At 40.1% G+C, this 21,804-nt stretch overlaps 1 protein-coding gene across 1 annotated transcript; it reads right to left on the bottom strand.

The window, feature by feature from the left end:
* Positions 1-1,443: 1,443 nt before the first annotated feature.
* Positions 1,444-2,763, bottom strand: LOC138883883 (uncharacterized). Its single transcript, XM_070164600.1, has 3 exons — positions 2,621-2,763; positions 1,897-2,176; positions 1,444-1,830 (listed from the first exon to the last, which is right to left on the bottom strand). The coding sequence occupies exons 1-3, from the start codon at positions 2,761-2,763 to the stop codon at positions 1,444-1,446; spliced, it is 810 nt and encodes a 269-aa protein (XP_070020701.1).
* Positions 2,764-21,804: the final 19,041 nt, after the last annotated feature.

Below are 21,804 nucleotides of genomic sequence, written 5' to 3'. Positions count from 1 at the left end.
CACGTTTTATTATTCTGTAAAAGCATTTTAAATCCTGTTATAAATAAGCTTGCAAGCATGTAATCGACTAAGGCTATTTACTGTTTTTTAATTAGTAGAGACAAACGCGATAAGAAACGTAGTTGCTATAAGACATCCTTTCAAAAATAAAGACAAGATGAGCCTCGACAAACAAAAACGCATAAGATGCGGGGGCCTTGTTAAATGTATATTATCGAAGCATTTAGGTTCCAGGACGGGTTGTTTAGCAAATCTCACAACCCTCCTAAAATAATAATACGTTAGACTCTTTAGGACGCGCCTTAATAAATCTTACCTTCTTAAACTCGGGTGCGCATTTATGTGACCCAAATCCAATTCTCAACGGAGTCGAAATGTGTTTCTAATCACGGGTACATTGATTGTGACGTGGTTCGAGATGCATGTCCACGACGTTGCAAATTCATTTTTTTTTAAAAAAAAATAAGAATGAGATGAGCCTCGCCAAATAAAATGCAAATTGCGGGGCCCTCAGTAAATATTTGCTTTAAAAATTGTTTAGACTTCGGGATGGACCGTTTAGTAAAATTCCACGGTCCTACCCAAAATAAATACGCTAGTCGCTTTAGGCGCGCCTTTAATAATTTAATTTCCTTAAACTCGGGTGCACATTGATGTGACCCAAATCCAAATCTCAACGGAGTCAAAGTGTGTCGACGACCACGGGTACATTGATTGTAACGCGGTTCGAGATACATTTTCACAACGTTGCAATTCTTGATAAAAACAGTAAATGATAAAAGCGGTTAAAAGTTAAATTTTGCACATAAGTTCACACTTGTATAAAATCAGATAATCAAGCCGAATATAACAGTTGAGCGACCGTGCTAGAACCACGGAACTCGGGAATGCCTAACACCTTCTCCCGGGTTAACAGAATTCCTTATCCGGATTTCTAGTACGCAGACCGTAATATGGAGTCATTCTTTTCCTCGATTCGGGATTAAAATTGGTGACTTGGGACACCCTAAATCTCCCAAGTGGCAACTCTGAAATAATTAAACCAATCCCGTTTCGATTGTCCTTTAATTGGAAAAAACTCCCTTGCGCCCTCGCGGGCGCGGAAAAAGGAGGTGTGACAGATGGGTCTTCATTTAATTTGTGAGTCATTAACTCCGGTGGTATTCCTGTCATATCAAAATGGGACCAAGCAAAACAATCCACGTTAGTTTTCAAAAATTTAATCAACTTACCTTTCATGTCTTGGCTTAGATCGGCCCCTACGTAGACTTTCCTTTCAGGCCATTGTGTAAATAACTCTACATCCTCCAGTTCTTCAATCGTTGTTTTGATATTTTCGTTTTCCTCTGGTTCCTGAATGGAATTGGTCCTTGAGTCCACATCTGTTCGCCCTTGTTCAGTTGAGACGTGTCTTGTGGTATCCTCAACTGGATTCTATAGCTGCTATTTTTCTTCGTTTCTCGTACTTGAATCTGAGACGGAGTTGATGCTCTTGGATATCTGTTGATCCCTACGGATTTGACATATTCCCCATGGTGATGAAAATTTAATAATTTGATGTAAGGTAGACGGAACAATATCCATCTCGTGGATCCATGGTCTCCCAAGAATCATATTGTAAGCCATCTCCTTCTCTACCACCTGAAACTTTGTATCTTTGACAACTCCTTCTGCGAATGTAGTAAATATTACCTCCCCTTTCGTCACACCGATGGAATTGTCAAATCTAGACAAAGTATGTGCCTTTGGTACTAATTTATCTTCATCTTGCATCTCGTGTAGTACTCTTAGCAGAATAATGTTCACGGAACTACCTGGATCAATCAAAACCTATTTCACATTAATATCATGTACAAGTAGAGATATTACCAGTGCATCGTTATGTGGAGTTAATACGCCATCCACATCTGCATCATCAAATGTAATACTTTCTTCCTCTAAGACATGTCGAACCCGTTTCCCATGGGTAATTGTGACCTTTGAAACTTTATTGGCTGCTATGTACGTCACACCATTAATTTCTTCACCTCCTCTTATAACATTAACAGTTCTTTTGGGAGAAGGTGGTTTAGGGGGCTCCTGCCTATTCTTCATGTATGCTTGCTTACCTTTCTCACTAAATAATTCGGTGAGATACCCTTGCTTTAATAGATGATCAACTTCACCTTGTAGCAACCTACAGTCTGTCGTTTTATGACCATGACCGTTGTGAAATTCGCACCAGTGATCAGGATTGTGCCAGTTTGGATTTGATCTCATTTCTTTTGGCCACCGCACCTTATCACCCATGCTTCTTAAAATAGCTACGAGCTCGGAAGTGCTTATAGTAAAATTATAATCGCCAAATCTTGCCTTCAAGTTTCTATCATCATCCCGTGACTCTCGCGTGTTTGGATCATTCCCAAATCTTGATGATGAGCCCGACTCTCTATTCCTCGATCTATGATCGTACCTTGAATTGTCCTATTTTGATCATGAATTTTTTCCCGTTGGACCCATATATGGTTCGTATCTATTTTTACCGAACCTTTTTTTGGTTTCCGCCCATCTCGAACTCACCTTTTACTCTTTTTGAGACCGTGAGATAATATCTTCTTCTATCCTTAGCTTCGTGTTATACCTGTTGTAAACGTCATTCCACGTTGTTTCTGGGAATTCATGAAGACTTTCCTTGAGTCGCCTCATGGCTTCTGAGCTTTTTTCATTCAAATTACTAGTGAAGGCTATAGCTGCCCAATTGTCTGGTACACGCGGTAACGTCATTCTTTCACGCTAGAACATATCCACAAACTCTCTAAGCAACTCTGAGTCCCCTTGCTTGATTTTGAAAATATCTTCCATTTTTTTTTCGACTTTTTGAGCTCCCGAATGTGCTTTGATAAATGAATCTGCAAGCTCAACAAATGAATTTATGGAATTTTCGGGTAAAAGAGAATATCATGTTAATGCTCCCTTAGTGAGTGTTTCACCGAATTTTTTGACCAATACTGATTCAATTTCTTATTTGGTCAAGTCGTTGCCTTTTATGCCTGTTGTGAATGCAGTCATGTGGTCTCGTGGATTAGTTGTTCCATCGTATTTTGGAATATTCGGCATTTTAAATTTCTTTGGAATTGGGAGGGGAGCATCACTTGGCTTCCAAGGTTGTTGTGAATATTTATCCATATCTATCCCTTTGATTACGGGCAATACTCCAGGTATTTGCTCTATGCGGTCACTTTGCTCCTTGAGCTGTTTCTGCAATGTTAACACTAAACTTTGTAAATCAGAATTGACTAAGTTACCTAGTTCTCCATCTCGTGACTCGCTAGGGATTCCACCACTGCCTGAATTAGAAAGCCCAGAACAAGGGTTCTCCAAAGTGTTGTTATTTGGAGTTGGTATTGGTGGTGCAACAGGTAACTGGCTGACAAAGGCCTCAAGAGCTTTATTGACTTGTTGAGCGATTAGGTTTTGCAAATCTTCATTGATAGCTTCATCATTTTCAAATTGAGCATTTTCATTTGAAGGAGATCCATCATGAGTGCCTTCTCGAGACCGTCGGGGGGAGGTTTGTAGAGAAGGGATCGGGGTGCGATCGTGGATTCCCCTGGAGTTGATGGTTACCATGGTTTCCTTGGGTGTTGTCATTAATGTTTGAAATGGTTGATACAACAAAAAATGTTAGGCTAAGAAAGAATAGATTATTAGATTCTCGATAATGGAACCAATTTGTTTAACCAAAAAATGGAATTTCGGTCAAAGCTTTATTTTAGAAGAACTCGGGTTACTCATAATCAATATATAAAATGAATAAAAGAAATTGGCTTCGATAATAATAAGATGAACAGAAGCAAACAAAGTAATTCAGTATTTTTCAGTGATTTTTTGTGTGTTTACAAATGATCAGTCTTCTCCTTTTTATAGCTATTTCTAAGGTATACGTTTTGCCTTTGTCATAATAATAATTAAAGGCATTTAATGCTACGTTACAATGCTAATCATTGTAATTCAATACAGATTCTCTAACGTTTCTAGTATTTAATGTTTATTAAATACTGTATCTGTACTCTCTTGCACTGTCAGATTCATTCTCCTTAATTTTTGGATTTAAATAGGTACGAGCGTCGAGTCTTTTGAATATCTGCTCGTGCCTCTGCTCGTATCTGTTGCGACTCGTGCCTCTTTGCTAATCATCATTCTTTGACCAACCTTCGTGTCATGAAACGTCATCTTTCAATCACTTCAATATATATAAACTCAAATTTTCCCAATACACTTTTATCAATTCTTCTTTCGTCTTTCCTTTTCTTTTGTCTTCTTTTGATTTCTTTTGTCCCCAAATTAAATAATCCCAACTTTATTCATGTAGTAAATAAAATATATATAATCTCAACTTTGCTCCTGATTTCGTCTTAACCTACCTACACATAAAATAAACTCAATTAAGCACAAATATAGTATAGTTTAACATAAAGCACCTAAATGTAAGGTAAGTAATGCACTAAAAATATATAATTATTGCCAAACATCACTACCCCTCACTTAAACGTTGCTCGTCCTCGAGTAATCAAACTACACCTTATATAGACATGACCTTTTTAAACAATTCTCCTAACTCATCACACCAAGAATCTTTAAAATAGAATAAGTACAAGAGTGTAACATCTTCACCTCAAGATTTGACTCGCAAGTACCATGCAATATTCAAAACTCACTCACTTACTCTAACATGGAGGTCAATGACATTACCTTTACTTCATGAATCAAGTGCCCTCACAATACAAAAGAGAGTAGTTCCACACACACACAATAAAATTTAAGAACAATTAGGAACTCAAGATAGAAAGAATTCACTCCCTCTCAGAAATAACATTCATATGCCACAAAAGATGTACCATAGGCTTGCTTGTAGTGTACTACTCTACTAATCGAGCTCATTCAGTCTAGGATCAAGTAGGACTTTAATAGGTTGTAATGTAGGCTATGGTTCGGGTATGATACATTTTTTATATGAGTGATTACACCTCCATAAACACTTTAATACATATACATTAACACTCAAGCCTGTATTTATGTCAAACCAAAACTCCACTTTCACATTAATATATATTAACTCCATACTTCTTTAAGCACAATTACATCAAGAGTCACCATTTATCAAGAAATATATTTTTTTCACAGTAATACAACTATTTTGTTTCTTTTTCAATTCAAGTAGCTCTTAATTTTTCAAAACAGTGCACCTTTCTTCTTATTTCATTAGTTTCACTCAAAAGCCACACCAACTATCCCACACTTTAACTTTTACAAAGTTCATAACAATTAAAGTGCTCATGAGAGGTTAAAAGGTTCAAATAGATGGTTAATTCAAACAAAAGGGTAAGGCTTGTAATGTAGTTGCCAAAGAAACAGGATTATCTCAAAGAAGTTAACTATATTACATAACAATTAGGCGGGTAAACTATATATATCTGGCTCAACAAAGAAACGCCTATATCACTTCCAAGACTGAACAAAACTACTATTTTGCTTTGCAAACACGCGGGGAAAGTTCTAGATATCAAGTGCAATGCACAGAATAACACACAAACCTTATACACACATGGTACATAACTCACTCGGGATTGGTTTCATCAAGACACTCCAGTCAAAGCAGTTAAGCGTCACAACCAAAGTACTTACTATTCTCAAGGCATAACAAAGTCAAGAGATATTGCTTAAATTCAAAACATAGCACAACGACTCCTACTCTAAAATAAATAAAAATAAATCTACCTACACCGGGTTCAATCAAAACACTTGGAAAAGAACTGCGGCACAAAGAAAAACCAAAGGGGGAGTTACTACACTACCTACAAAGAAATCTTTTTGTCCCTTTTTCCTTTAGAATTAATACCTCAAGAAAATTGTCTAATAGATCCATCATCGGGAAAAGTCCAATCTTTTTAGAAAAAAATATTATTCAATTAAACTAACACACGTAGAGTAGCATAGAAAGTTACCCAGACAATCTCCATACCCCACACTTACAATTTTGCATGTCCCTAATGCATATCATAACTAATAAGAGGGTAAAAAAACTCCCTGGTAGGCCAAAGGCCGAAGCACTATCAACTCATGGGGTACTCAGACTTCTCCCAAGCTTAATCCTTCGTGTGGGTACCTTATTGTAATGATCCGGCCGGTCATTTTATGAGTTACCGCTCTGTTTCCCCTATTTCTGCTTCTTTATGTTTTGTTCAGCTGTATTATGTGGTATCGTGTTAGTTAGTTTGGGTTCGGAGTGATTTTGTAGAGAAATGAGACACTTAGTCTCTTAAGTTGGCCTTTTAGTTGAAAAAGTCAACCGGATGTTGACTTGTGAGTAAACGATCCCAAAATTTTATTTTTATGATTCGGATAGCTTCAGGAAGTGATTTGGGAATTAGGAGCGTGATCGGAATGGGTTTTGGAGGTCCGGGGTAGATTTAGGCTTGAATTGGCAAAATTAGAATTTTGACGTTTCTAGTTGATAGTGGAAATTTTTATATAGGGGTCGGAATGGAATTCCGGAAGTTGGAGTAGGTCTGTTGTGTTATTTTTTATGTGTGTGCAAAATTTTAGGTCATTCGGACGAGGTTTGATTGACTTTTTGATTGAATTCGGAAGTGTTTGGAATTCTTAGGCTTGAATCCGATGATGACTTGATGTTTTGATGTTGTTTTGAGCATTCCGAAGGTTGGAACAAGTTTGAATGATGTTATGGGACGTGTTGTCTTGTTTGTTTGAGGTCCCGAGGGCCTCAAGTGAGTTTTGGGTGGTTAACAGATCAAATCTTTGTTTTAGAAGTTGCAAATTTTCTTCAGTTCTGTTGCAGAGTTTTGCTCTTCGCGTTCGCGAAGAGATGTTGAGTGAGGCTGGCCAGTTTCCCTTCACGTTCGTGATGTTGGTCCCTCGTTCATGAAGGTTGAGTTTAAGCGTGCATCGAGAATGCAATGTAGGTCCCACGTTTGCGTAGAGTAGTTGGAGCAGCAGGGTCCCCATGAATTTGTGCTTCGCGTTCGCGTAGGTGATGTCGCGTTTGCGAAGGCTTGAAAGGCAGAAGCTTCGCATTCACGTAGGTAATGTCGCATTCACGAAAGAGGATTTTTGGACAATGGAATTTTTGTGCTTCGCGAATGCGAGGCTTTGACTGCGTTCGCGAAGAAGGAATTTTTGACCCGGGCAGAATGTTTAAATAGTGGCTTTCACAATTTTTGGTCTATTTCCACCATTGTTGAGCGATATTGGAGCTTTTGGGAAGGATTGAAGAGGGAATCGAAGGGAAACACCTGGAGGTAAGATTTTTGAACTCAATACTCGATTCTATGGTGATTTCTACCTAATTAGACATGAAATTTATGGGATTTAAAGCCAACCATTAGGGAGTTAGGGCTTGAAATTGGAGACTTTGATTTAGGGATTTAAAGGGTTGTTGTGGTCGGATTTTGATGTATTTGATATGTATGAACTCGTGGGAGTGTAAGGATTCAAGTTTTGTGATTTTTATCGGAATCCGAGATGTAGGCCCGGGGGTCGGGTTTGGCCAATTTCAGGATTCTTGATGTAATTTAATTATTTTCGCATGGGTTTCATTCCCTTGGCATATATTGATATTATGATTCTATTTTGAATAGATTCGACACGAGTTGGGTCGGAGTTGAGAGGCAAGGGCGTCGTAGAGTAGTATTTCACCCGGTTTGAGGTAAGCAACCATTGTAAATCTAAACCTAAGGGTATGAAACCCCGAAATTTCGTACTGTTTTGATAAATGAGGTGACGCACATGCTAGGTGACGAGCGTGCGGGCATGCACCCGTAGGGATTGTGACTTGGTCCGTCTTGTAGCGACTGTATAGTTGCATATTTTGATATACTGTATATGATATCCAAGTGTTTTAGAATTTGGTTTGTTAACTTGGGCTGTATGCCATGTTTGGGGCCTTTGTGCCGACATGTTTAGACCCTTAGGGGTATTTCTACTACTTTCCTCACTCTATTTGTTTTGGAATCATATCCTCAGTCATGTTTTACCTGTTCATTGTTTAAATTCGGTTTCATCACTCTAGTTCTTAATACACGAAAACTGTTTGGGCTGCGTTTCCCTGATTTTTGACTGATATGCCTGAGTGGTCGTGAGGTTAATGACTGAGAGAGGTTGAGGACCTAATGGTAAGGATTATATATACATTATGGATTAGGATACATGCCGCAACGATATATATATTGGATTGGGCTGCGCGCCACAACGATATGATGCTTGGACTGTAGGATCCCCTTCGGAGTCTACACATCCCCAGTGAGCCTAGTCGACTATAAACTATGGATCGGGCTGCACGCTGTAGCGATTATTATCATTATTATGACTATGAGATATTTATTGAGCCAGAGTGCAGAGTGTGAGTACTGTGTGATGAGAGCTGAGTCACGAGTGACTGAGAGGCTTGCCCGGAAGGCTATATGAGTGATACCTTGCCCGAGGGGCTTGTCTATGACATTTTAATGTTTTCACTCTTCTTTTATACTGAGCCTCTTTTGGAAAATGTTGAATAAATGTTTTCAAAGGATTTTGAATTGAAACTGGAGTTTTATGAGATAACTGGCTATTTGCAGAATTTGTCTTGATATTTCTGTTGAGACTTCTTATGTGATTTTTAATGCTCGTCACTGCACTCAGACTTTATTTACTTACTGGGTTGGCGTACTCACATTGCTCCCTGCACCTTATGTGCAGATCGAGGTGCCCGAGCATTAGAGTGAGAGCTTTCAGCACTCTTAGAGTTTATCTGGAGATCGCAAGGTAGTTGCCCGACGTTTGCAACCCTGTTTTCCTCCCTCGTATCTTAGTATTGTGTCTTTCAGACTTATTTTGTATTATTCTATAAGGCCCCATGAAACTTCTACTCAAAAACCCGAAAGTTCGTAGTGCCAAATTAGGAATATGTGGGGTTGCCGTGCACTCCGCGCAAGTTCGACTCAATTTGGGTGATCGTGGATCGACTCACAAAATCAGCATACTTCTTGCCAGTTAAATATACCAACACAGTGGAAAAGTATGCTCAGTTGTATATCAAGGAGATAGTCAGGTTGCATGGTGTGAGCACGTGATTTTTGTTTTCGCGACAATCACTCCAAAAGAAACGAAAATAATAGCAATTGGTCTTGCTGTACAATTTTTGGATTTTTACGTGGCATTTTGTTAATTATCTATGATTTTTGCCCATTATTTTTTTTATTATTATTAAAACAAAATGCAAAAAATGTGTGTGTCATGTGCAGTTTGAACCGTAATCCGGTTATTAAATGGAAAATCATAAAATATGCATTTTTGTCCTGATTGTTGCCTTGGTTGATTTTACCTACTTTAAATATTTTAATATGTGTGTAATAATTACATTAAGTGTTAATTATTGGTGTTTAATTTTATTTAATTAGGTTTCGTGTTTTTAAAATTAGGAAAAATAAAAGAAGAAGGATTTTTCGGATTGGTCCAGGCCCAAAGCAAAACAACGAGCCCAAACCCAAATAATCCGGTCCAGATCAGTTCAGCCCCAGGAGTATCTCAAACGACGTCGTTTGGGTCATGCTTGATCTGGGCCGTTGATCTCAGAATGATCAACGGCCGAGATTACATCCCCCGTACCCACGAACAAAACCGACCCATTCCACCCGGACCAACCCGACCCTAGTACTAAACCAAACGGCACCGTTTGGATTAATCTTTAGATCCAGGCCATTGATCTCGAGTGATCTAACGGCCAAGACCCAACCATCTACTCCGTATATAAACCCTTCCCTCTTCACCCCGCGCCTAAACCAAACCCCCCCTACCTTAGGTCATCCCCTTCACAGACCAACCCCTTTGAACCCTAGCCGCCCCCTTTCCCCTCACCATTAACCCCGGCGGAATGAACGCCGGTGACCCCCACCTTAACACCCCAGGACCACCTTGACACCCTGGACATGAATCCATCAACCACTTAGCTCGAATCCCCTCCCACCTTCTCGAATCTTCATTTGAAGATTCGAGTCGGACCTCGACTTACACCGATCTACCCTAGATTCATACCAGACAGTCCCCGGACCTCCCTCGTGACCAAACCATGCTTGGTTTGGTCCGAATCTAACCAAGGAAACCCAAAACCCAAATCTACCCTTAGGAACCCTAGAAGTTCTCATGCCTGGTTTGTGTCCGTTTAAGCCAAGTGATTAGGGTCTAATGGACCTTAATCGAAGTGTTCTCAGTTGAGAACACTTCGATTAAAGTCCGTTCAACCCCAAGAAAGTTCATTTCAAACACGAGCTGGTTTTCTGATTTTTCAAGGACTTTAAGGTAGGTGTGTTTTTCTTTCCTCGATTCAGTACAAGTGTTGTTAAAGGTCTGTTCGTATGGCCAAATGTTTTGTTTAATTTGTGTCTTTTAAATTTTATCAACTGTTGTTGTCCACCTCTGTGTTTGATCGAGTATGTCTTCTATTCACTGATAATGTGTATATGTGTATGAGCTGTGCAATCAATTCAACTTTGAAATTGACTGATTAATTGATTCACCAGTACAACTTTTGCTTAGTCAGTACAATTTGAATTGTATGTTGATACTGTTAGAGTTCTGATCATGGCTTTCGGTTGTATATGTTGTAATTAGTATAGTCGAGTCGATACACATCGTCAATAAGTTCAAAGCTTTGAATGATAATAATTTGATTGGTTTTTCTGTTGAAATCCTACTTAAATCAAATTAGGAATTGAGTTTAACTACTTATAGTTGTTGTACTTGAATCAGAAATTTAAGGGTCTTGGTCTGTAACTGCAGTCTGAATTGGGGGCATGTGCACTTGTGCACAACATGTGCATAAAGGCCTTTGTTAAGATTAAAATAGTTTGACAGCATATGCTGTCAGATTATATTCTTGCTGCCCATTGTTTGCTTTTAGTTTAATAAGCTAATTAAAAGGGCTGTCAGGAATCTCATGGGAGGGGTTTCATATTTTAAAATTTTGAGTGGAAAAATAGCAAGAAAGATAGGGGGTTCTGATGTGTTTTAACAGGCTGTGAATAGATGATGTTAGGCTATAAAAAGAGAGACAGATTTTGGACTGGAGGGGTTAGACTGGGATTCTCTGGATTTTTCAGAAAAGATACATAGAGAGATAAGAGAAGTAAGGCATACACAAAGGAGGGAAAACATATAGATAACAATCAGAAACTGTTTCTTCTTTCTGTTTGTTTGGATTTCACTTGATTTCAACCTGTTCAATCAATTATGATTTCTTCCAAGTCTCAACTAAGTATATTGGTTGGTTTGCATTGTTTGTTTCTCCTGGACTTGGTTTGTTCTGGAGTTTTGTTTCTACTGCACTGCTTGCTTCTGTCATTTGGCTATTTTTCCATCGGCTATAGTTGCATTCTTGCACTCGAGCCTGTTCTGCTGTGTTGCATTGCTTTGCTGCTGCTATTTTGTTCTTGCTGCTGCTATTCTGTTCCTGCTGCTGCTGGTTTTTCCTATCTTCCTCCTCTTCTCCTTTGCATTCTCAGCATTCCAGGTACACATTTCGAGCCTCACATAATGCATGAATTGAAAGATCTGGAGGAATTATAATCATCCGCTGTTTTACTTATAGCCTTTTCATAAATGTTGTTGAGTTGTGCAAATTTCAGTTTGTAATTCAATAGAGAAGTACATTAGTAAGTTTGTATTTGATTGAAGTTTATGTTGATCTAAATATGCGATTCGTTTAATGGTATAGTATATAGGATGTAACCATAATTCATGGAATATGCAACCATTAGTATGATTTGTCAAATCAAACTCGTTTTTCAGCATGTTTTGAATATATAGGGTGGACGGTTCCTTTTAATCTCACCAAAATACAGTACAACTTTTTAGACCCTCGAGTTGCAATTTCATTAGGCATGTTTAAGATGAGTTTTTTTAGGTAGCATCCTTTAATAAGGAATTCTATTAATCCTGTTAATTTAGATTTAGCTTAAGAAGTGTTCGGAGTAAGCGTAGTATTTCATCAATCTCGTATGTATTTCCTTTTATCAAAACTAAAAGCATGTTCCATGAGATACCGCGTTCTTCACCTTGTAATCAGATAATTAATAAGAAGTCAGGATTAGCTAGGCATGCCATTTGACCAGCATACATTTTTCTTTCTTTTATTTTTAGAGACGAACATAATAGAAATATAGTCACTTTAGGATATCCCTTCTAAAATAATGAGATGAGACTCGCCGAATAAAGTGCAAATTGCGGGGCCCTCAATAATTAATCATAATAAATGCTTAGAACTTGGGATGGACCGTTCAGTAAATTTCACTGTCTTCCCCAAAGATAATAACGCGTTAGACTCTTTAGGCGCGACCCAATTAAAATTACATCCTTAAATTTGGGTGCACATTGATGTGACCCAAATCCAAATCTCAAAGAAGTCAAAATGTGTTAATAACTACGGGTGCATTGATTGTGACGTGGTTCGAGATGCATTTTCACGACGTTGCAATTCTCTAAAAATAAATAATAATAATAAAAGCGGTTTAAACTCAATAAAACACGTAAGTCATAACATGTATTTAAATCAGATATTTAGCCATTATAACAATTTAAGCGACCGTGCTAGAACCACGGGATTCGAGGGTGCCTAACACCTTCCCTCGGGTCAACAGAATTCCTTACTTAGAATTTCTGGTTCGCAGACTTCATTTGGAAAAGTCGAAAATTTCCTCGATTTGGGATTCAAGATAAACCGGTGACTTGGGACACCAAAAGCCAAACCTTTCCCAAGTGGCGACTCTGAATTAAATAAATGATCCCATTTCGAATATTGTCACTTAAATTGGAAAAACTCCCTCGCGCATTTTAACCCTTCGGGGCGGGGCGCGCAAAGAGGAGGTGCTCGACATGGATACATCCTACAATTTTCTCCTCGGCAGACCTTGGATCCATGCGGCAGGAGCTGTGTCTTCCACTCTTCACCAGATGGTGAAGTTTGAGTACGAAAACTGATAGATCGTGGTCCATGGAGAAGAAGAGCATGCTATTTATCGGGACCCATCCATCCCATATCTTGAGCCAAGAGAAGGGAGTGAATATACGGTCTATCAAGCTTTCGAGATTGTACTAGCAGAGCAGCATGAAGAGGGAATACCTTGCCCCCAGCCTTTCTTGTCTAACGCCTCGGTTATGGTGGCCAAAGAGATGATCCGGCACGGATTTAGGCCAGGGAAAGGGCTTGGACGAACCCTGCAGGGAATAACAGAACCCATCACCTTGCCGACCACCAAGAAACCTTTTGGACTAGGTTTCAAACCCACTCCAGGAGATGAAGAGTGGGCAAAGAAAAGGAAAAATGAGGGTTGGAAATTACCTCGACCATTGCCGGATTTATATGAAACTTTCATTAGGCCAAGGTACACCGAAGAAGAAGACGATGAGATCTTCACGGCTGAGGAAATCGAGGAGATATGTGGGGCAATAAGAGAAATGCTCTACGAGACTCACATGGTTCAACCAGGTGAAGGCACAAGCACTGCTGAGATGCTGTACGTGGGGCCGAACGCCAAACTTCGAAACTGGGAGGCCACACCATTCCCGACTAGACGGAAGTCCGGGTAGACCTGTCCTGCCACCTTTCCTGTGTCACAAGTTATCTCCAGGACATAACTTGAACGTTTTCTTCTTTTCAATTGTTGTTTTGAATTCCTAAGTTGTAAACATTGTTGTCTTCCAACTTCCCAAAGAAAACAAAATCATCATTGCTTTCCCATTTTTTCTTTTGTTCTGATTTTTGTTATTTTTCCTTTTATCTTTCCTTTCAGTTATAATAATGCGGCTTTAAATATGACATGCTTGCGGACTTCACGCCCAGATCACAACGAGCTATTTAACTGTGAATTAATGAACCCAGAACCAGAATATGATGAAGAAGAAGCTTTTAGGGAAATAAACCGAGAGTTGGAACATTTTGAGAATAAACCTAAGCCAAATCTGAATGACACCAAACCGGTTAATTTAGGAACTCCTGAAGAAATCCGGGAGACCAAAATAAGCATTCACACGGACAAGAAAATGCGAGACGCGATAATTCAACTTCTTTTTGAATTTAAAGATGTGTTTGCTTGGTCATACGATGACATGCCGGGATTAGGTGTTGATCTAGTGGTTCATAAATTGCCAATTCATCCTGATTGTCCTCCAGTTCAACAAAAGCAACGAAAGTTCAAAACTGAGGTCAGTGACAAGATTAAAGAGGAGATCACCAAACAACTGAAAACGGGAGTGATTCGGGTAGTCCAGTATACAACATGGTTGGCAAATGTGGTTCCAGTACCGAAAAAGGACGGGAAAACTCGGGTATGTGTAGATTACCGAGATTTGAATAGAGCAAGTCCCAAAGATAATTTCCCACTGCCCAACATCCACATCCTCGTTGATAATTGCGCCAAACACGAGATACAGTCTTTCATAGATTGTTACGCTGGATATCATCAGGTATTGATGGATGAAGAAGACGTTGAGAAAACTGCCTTCACCACGCCTTGGGGCACCTACTGTTATCGGGTCATGCCATTTGGTCTGAAGAATGCTGGGGATACTTACATGAGGGCCATGACTGCCATTTTTCATGACATGATGCATCATGAAATATAGGTGTACGTGGACGACGTGATAGTCAAGTCCAGGACGCAGGATAATCACATCCAAGACTTGAGGAAGTTCTTCGAGAGACTGAGGAAGTATGACTTAAAGCTGAACCCAGCCAAATGTGCTTTCGGAGTTCCATCGGGCAAGCTTTTGGGCTTTCTAGTGAGCAGGAGAGGTATCGAATTAGATCCAACAAAGATAAAATCTATCAGGGATCTACCTCCCCCAAGAACGAAGAAAGACGTGATGAGTCTGTTGGGCAGATTAAACTATATCAGTCGATTTATTGCCCAGCTGACAAGCACGTGTGAGCCCATATTCAAGTTGTTAAGGAAAGATGCAGCGATCAAATGGACGGCTGAGTGTCAAGAAGCCTTTGATAAAGTCAAAGAATATCTTTCGAATCCCCCAGTTTTGGTCCCTCCAGAGCCAGGGAGACCGCTGTTCTTGTATCTGACAGTCTTGGAAAGAAAGAAAGAAGCGATCTACAAGCGATCTACTACTTGACCAAGAAATTCACCGGCTACGAGGCCAAGTATACTCTGTTGGAAAGAACGTGTTGCGCTTTGACATGGGTTGCTAAAAAACTGAGACATTATCTTCAAGTACACACTACCTTCCTCATAAGCAGGTTGGATCCTTTGAAGTATATATTTCAGAAACCAATGCCTACTGGAAGACTAGCTAAGTGGCAATTCTTGCTTACTGAATTCGACATAGTCTATGTTACTCGCACGGCAATGAAAGCCCAGGCGCTAGCAGATCACTTGGCCGAGAATCCGGTCGATGAGGAATACCAGCCATTGAGTACCTATTTTCCAGATGAAGAAGTAAACACCGTAGAAGTGGCCTCGGGGGACGCTCAAGTTTGGAAGATGTTCTTTGATGGAGCCGTGAATGCCAAAGGTGTAGGGATCGGGGCAATTTTGATTTCGCCTTCTGGTCAGCATTATCCCGCCATAGCTAGACTGCGTTTCTTTTGCACAAACAATACGGCTGAGTATGAAGCCAGCATTATGGGCATGCATATGGTGATCGATCAGGATGTCGAAGACTTACTGATTATGGGAGATTCTGACCTGATTATCCGGCAAGCCCAAGGTGAATGGGAAACTCGGGATGTCAAACTTATCCCTTACCGACAGCACGTGGAGGACCTCGGCAAGCGTTTTAAATCAATAGAGTTCAGGTATATCCCGAGGTGTCACATTGAACTGGCGGATGCACTTGCTACTCTGGCTTCAATGCTACCCTACCCGGGCAACGCCCACGTCGATCCTTTGGAAATCCAAATCAAGGAAAGACACGGTTACTGCAATGTAATCGAGGCGGGATCAAATACGCAGCCTTGGTACCATGACATCAAGAGGTTCCTGAAGACACAAGAATACCCCGAGCACGCTACTGGAGATCAAAAGAGGACCATTAGGCGACATGCAAGTGGTTTCTTTCTGAGCGGTGAATTGTTATATAAGAGGACCCCGGACCTCAACCTACTAAGATGTGTCGATGCCGAGGAGGCGAGAAAGATCATGCACGAAGTACACGCAGGTGTGTGCGGACCTCACATGAACGGGTATGTCTTAGCGAAGAAAATCCTTCGAGCAGGTTATTACTGGATGACCATGGAAAAGGATTGCTTTAGCTTCGTTCGGAAGTGTCATCAGTGTCAGGTGCACGGTGATTTGATTCATGCACCTCCCACGGAGCTGCATCCCATGTCTGCACCTTGGCCATTTGTCGCCTGGGGCATGGACGTCATTGGACCAATCGAACCAAAGGCTTCGAATGGACACAGGTTTATACTGGTTGCCATCGACTAATTCACAAAATGGGTAGAGGCTGTCACTCTCAAGTCGGTCACTAAAAAAGCTGTAGTGGATTTTGTACACTCAAATCTTATCTGTCATTTCGGTATTCCTGCGACTATCATTACAGATAACGCAGCAAACTTGAAAAGTCACTTGATGGGAGATGTATGCGAGCAATTCAAAATAATGCATAGGAATTCTACTCCTTATCGGCCAAAGGCCAATGGCGCTGTAGAAGCGGCGAACAAAAACATCAAGAAGATTTTGAGGAAAACGATCCAAAGTTCCCGACAGTGGCATGAGCAGTTACCATTTGCATTGTTGGGATATCGCACTACGGTACGCACGTCAGTAGGAGCAACTCCTTATCTTTTGGTTTATGGGACCGAGGCTGTGATACCAGCAGAAGTAGAAATCCCTTCGCTTCGAACCATTGTTGAAGCAGAAATCGAGGACAGCGAATGGGTTAAGACTCGATTGGAGCAGTTGACTTTGATTGATGAAAAACGAATGGCCGCGGTTTGTCACGGACAGTTGTACCAACAAAGAATGGCCCGCGCTTACAACAAGAAAGTCCGACCCAGGAATTTCGAAGTAGGTCAGCTGGTACTGAGGCGTATTCTACCACATCACCAGGAAGCAAAAGGGAAATTTGCTCCAAATTGGAAAGTCCCATACATCATCAGGAAAATATTGCCGAGAGGAGCATTGTACCTAGGTGACATTGAAGGAAATGATCCCGAAACAGCAGTAAATGCAGACGCGGTCAAAAGATACTATGTCTGAGTGACGTCCCAGCGGTCCTGACACATTTGAAATGCTGAAGGTTTTGTTCCCACTATCAACTCTCTCTACAGGCCTTTGAGCCGGTTACAAAAAAAAAAAACAAAAACAAACAAAATAAAACATTGATCGAGGCCTGAACTACGTTTGACTTGATTCCGAAAGGATACGTAGGCAGCCTCTCCCTGAGGTTCAGTCACACCACCAATAAAATCCCATTTACCCTGAAATTGAAACCGGGGCACGTCAAGCGGTTTAGAAGTTAGTATCATCTACCTCTCTTTACCAAGCACAAGCCTTCAGATCAATTACCAAAGATAGCGGGAAGCCAAGAAGCGTCACGAATGGAGGCCGGCACACTCTAAATTGAGAGAGATAAAATGAGAGAGTCTCGTCGGTGAAAACCTTCGGGCACCGCGAGGCGACAGGAGTAGAGAAACCAAAATGAGAGAGCTTGTTTAGTAAAAACTCGCAAAGAGTGCTATCAAGCGATGACAGGAAGAGAAATGAGAGAGGTCAGCCGGCGAAAACCCGCAAAGGGCGCTGTTGGCCGAAAGAATGACTCCACCCAAGGAGGTCTCGGCAAAGTTCCACCGGTTTGGGATCACAGATCCGTTTTGGTTCGGGGAAACGCAAGTTCATTGAAGGTCAGGCGTCCAGTCCAAAGAGCATGTCATGTCTATTTAAAGTCAGCATTGTCTTCCTCAGATAAGTCTTTCTTGTCCCGAAAGGGACACTCCTTTTCTGAAATTTGCTTTCTCCTTTCTTTGTTTTTCTTCGAATCCCTTTCATGTTTAACCCCAAGTTCCAGATATACCGGAAAGGACAGGTGGGAGGTTTGGTTTCACGGAATTCCGTTTCATGAAGGAAAACACCTCGTTTCGTTGGTACGTTTGTCCAAACCTGATGAATCATGATGTTTGACTGCGTTCGAAGTAAAAAGGAAAGAGAGAAATTTCCCCAGCAAGTCCGCCTCGTACAAATCCCCACAGGGTTTCCCTTTGTACAAATCCGCACAAAGAATCCACTGCGTAAATATTCCCCAAAGAGTCTGCCCCAATGAAATCCACACAGATTTTCTCTCTTGTACAGATCCCCACAAGGTCTTCCCTTTGTTAATAATAATAATTAAAAAAAGAGGATTTCCCCAACAAATCCCCAGCGAGTCCCTTTGTAAAAATTCCCCAGCGAGTTTACCCCAACAAATCCTGGAAAGTTCGCTTTGAAACAAATCCCCAGCATGTTCCCGTTGTACAAAAATCCACACAAAGAATCCACTTTGTAAATATTCCCCCACAGAGCTTCCCTTTGTACAAATTCCCACAGAGTATCCCCAATAAAATCCCCATTGAGAATCCCCAAGCAAAACGGGACACAAAAAGGGGAGCATTACAAGGCAAATCATCACGGAATTTGGAAATACAAGCCTGAGCAGTTCAAAGGGGTTTCGCCATTTGAATCCAATCAATGGCAGGATTTCTCAACAGAAATAAGGACGTAACAAAGCAATCGGAACAATCAAGGTCACCGAACCAACCGCCATTTCCGAACTAACAATTGTTCTTTGTTTGAGAAGTTGAAACAGGTATAATCCAAGACAACCGTGCAAGAAGCAGGTGTCACCCAACGAAGAAGGTACATGAGTACAAGAAACAGTTTGGCAATAAGGAATCCACTCGAAAGGTAAGTTTCCACGAGATTCCCTTTTATCTTCTACTAAAATAAGAAAATTCAAAAAAAAGAGGTCAGTTATTATCCTCGAACTTTGTCCCCAGCCAGTCAGCATTAGGGTTTTAAACCCTAAACTGATCTTTTCCTTCAGTCAGCATTAGGGTTTTAAACCCTGAACTGAACTCTTTCCTTTAGTCAGCATTAGGGTTTTAAACCCTAAACTGAACTTTCCCTTTAGTCAGCATTAGGGTTTTAAACCCTAAACTGAACTTTTCTATTTAGTCAGCATTAGGGTTTTAAACCCTAAACTGAACTCTTTTCCATTCTGTCAGCATTAGGGTTTTAAACCCTAAACTGAACTTTTCCTGTAGTCAGCATTAGGGTTTTAAACCCTAAACTGAACTTTTTCCTGTAGTCAGAGTCAGCATTAGGGTTTTAAACCCTAAACTGAACTTTTCCATTCAGTCAGCATTAGGGTTTTAAACCCTAAACTGAACTTTTCCATTTAGTCAGCATTAGGGTTTTAAACCCTAAACTGAACTCTTTTCCATTCAGTCAGCATTAGGGTTTTAAACCCTAAACTGAACTTTTTCTGTAGTCAGCATTAGGGTTTTAAACCCTAAACTGAACTTTTTCCATTCAGTCAGCATTAGGGTTTTAAACCCTAAACTGAACTCTTTCCAGCCAGTCAGTATTAGGGTTTTAAACCCTAAACTGAACTCTTTCCAGCCAGTCAGTATTAGGGTTTTAAACCCTAAACTGAACTTTCCCTTTAGTCAGCATTAGGGTTTTAAACCCTAAACTGAACTATTTCCTTTCAGTCAGTATTAGGGTTTTAAACCCTAAACTGAACTTTTTCCATTCAGTCAGCATTAGGGTTTTAAACCCTAAACTGAACTCTTTCCAGCCAGTCAGTATTAGGGTTTTAAACCCTAAACTGAACTTTCCCTTTAGTCAGCATTAGGGTTTTAAACCCTAAACTGAACTCTTTCCTTCAGTCAGTATTAGGGTTTTAAACCCTAAACTGAACTTTTTCCATTCAGTCAGCATTAGGGTTTTAAACCCTAAACTGAACTCTTTCCAGCCAGTCAGTATTAGGGTTTTAAACCCTAAACTGAACTTTCCCTTTAGTCAGCATTAGGGTTTTAAACCCTAAACTGAACTCTTTCCAGCCAGTCAGTATTAGGGTTTTAAACCCTAAGCTGAACTTTCCCTTTAGTCAGCATTAGGGTTTTAAACCCTAAACTAAACTCTTTCCTTCAGTCAGTATTAAGGTTTTAAACCCTAAACTGAACTTTTTCCATTCAGTCAGCATTATGGTTTTAAACCCTAAACTGAACTCTTTCCAGCCAGTCAGTATTAGGGTTTTAAACCCTAAACTGAACTTTCCCTTTAGTCAGCATTAGGGTTTTAAACCCTAAACTGAACTCTTTCCTTCAGTCAGTATTAGGGTTTAAACTGAACTTTTTCCATTCAGTCAGCATTAAAGTTTTAAACCCTAAACTGAACTCTTTCCAGCCAGTCAGTATTAGGGTTTTAAACCCTAAACTGAACTTTCCCTTTAGTCAGCATTAGGGTTTTAAACCCTAAACTGAACTCTTTCCTTCAGTCAGTTTTAGGGTTTTAAACCCTAAACTGAACTTTTTCCATTCAGTCAGCATTAGGGTTTTAAACCCTAAACTGAACTCTTTCCAGCCAGTCAGTATTAGGGTTTTAAACCCTAAACTAAACTTTCCCTTTAGTCAGCATTAGGGTTTTAAACCCTAAACTGAACTCTTTCCTTCAGTCAGTATTAGGGTTTAAACTGAATTTTTTCCATTCAGTCAGCATTAGGGTTTTAAACCCTAAACTGAACTCTTTCCAGCCAGTCAGTATTAGGGTTTTAAACCCTAAACTGAACTTTCCCTTTAGTCAGCATTAGGGTTTTAAACCCTAAACTGAACTCTTTCCTTTAGTCAGCATTAGGGTTTTAAACCCTAAACTGAACTTTTTCCATTCAGTCAGCATTAGGGTTTTAAACCCTAAACTGAACTCTTTCCTTTAGTCAGCATTAGGGTTTTAAACCCTAAACTGAACTTTTTCCATTCAGTCAGCATTAGGGTTTTAAACCCTAAACTGAACTCTTTCCTTTAGTCAGCATTAGGGTTTTAAACCCTAAACTGAACTTTTTCCATTCAGTCAGCATTAGGGTTTTAAACCCTAAACTGAACTCTTTCCTTCAGTCAGCATTAGGGTTTTAAACCCTAAACTGAACTTTTTCCATTCAGTCAGCATTAGGGTTTTAAACCCTAAACTGAACTCTTTCCAGCCAGTCAGTATTAGGGTTTTAAACCCTAAACTGAACTCTTTCCAGCCAGTCAGTATTAGGGTTTTAAACCCTAAACTGAACTTTCCCTTTAGTCAGCATTAGGGTTTTAAACCCTAAACTGAACTATTTCCTTTCAGTCAGTATTAGGGTTTTAAACCCTAAACTGAACTTTTTCCATTCAGTCAGCATTAGGGTTTTAAACCCTAAACTGAACTCTTTCCAGCCAGTCAGTATTAGGGTTTTAAACCCTAAACTGAACTTTCCCTTTAGTCAGCATTAGGGTTTTAAACCCTAAACTGAACTCTTTCCTTCAGTCAGTATTAGGGTTTTAAACCCTAAACTGAACTTTTTCCATTCAGTCAGCATTAGGGTTTTAAACCCTAAACTGAACTCTTTCCAGCCAGTCAGTATTAGGGTTTTAAACCCTAAACTGAACTTTCCCTTTAGTCAGCATTAGGGTTTTAAACCCTAAACTGAACTCTTTCCTTCAGTCAGTATTAGGGTTTTAAACCCTAAACTGAACTTTTTCCATTCAGTCAGCATTAGGGTTTTAAACCCTAAACTGAACTCTTTCCAGCCAGTCAG

Source organism: Nicotiana sylvestris, chromosome 12 (genome assembly GCF_000393655.2).
Source record: "Nicotiana sylvestris chromosome 12, ASM39365v2, whole genome shotgun sequence".
In the NCBI taxonomy this organism is placed as follows: domain Eukaryota; kingdom Viridiplantae; phylum Streptophyta; class Magnoliopsida; order Solanales; family Solanaceae; genus Nicotiana; species Nicotiana sylvestris.
This window is presented reverse-complemented; position numbering and strand designations above follow the sequence as displayed.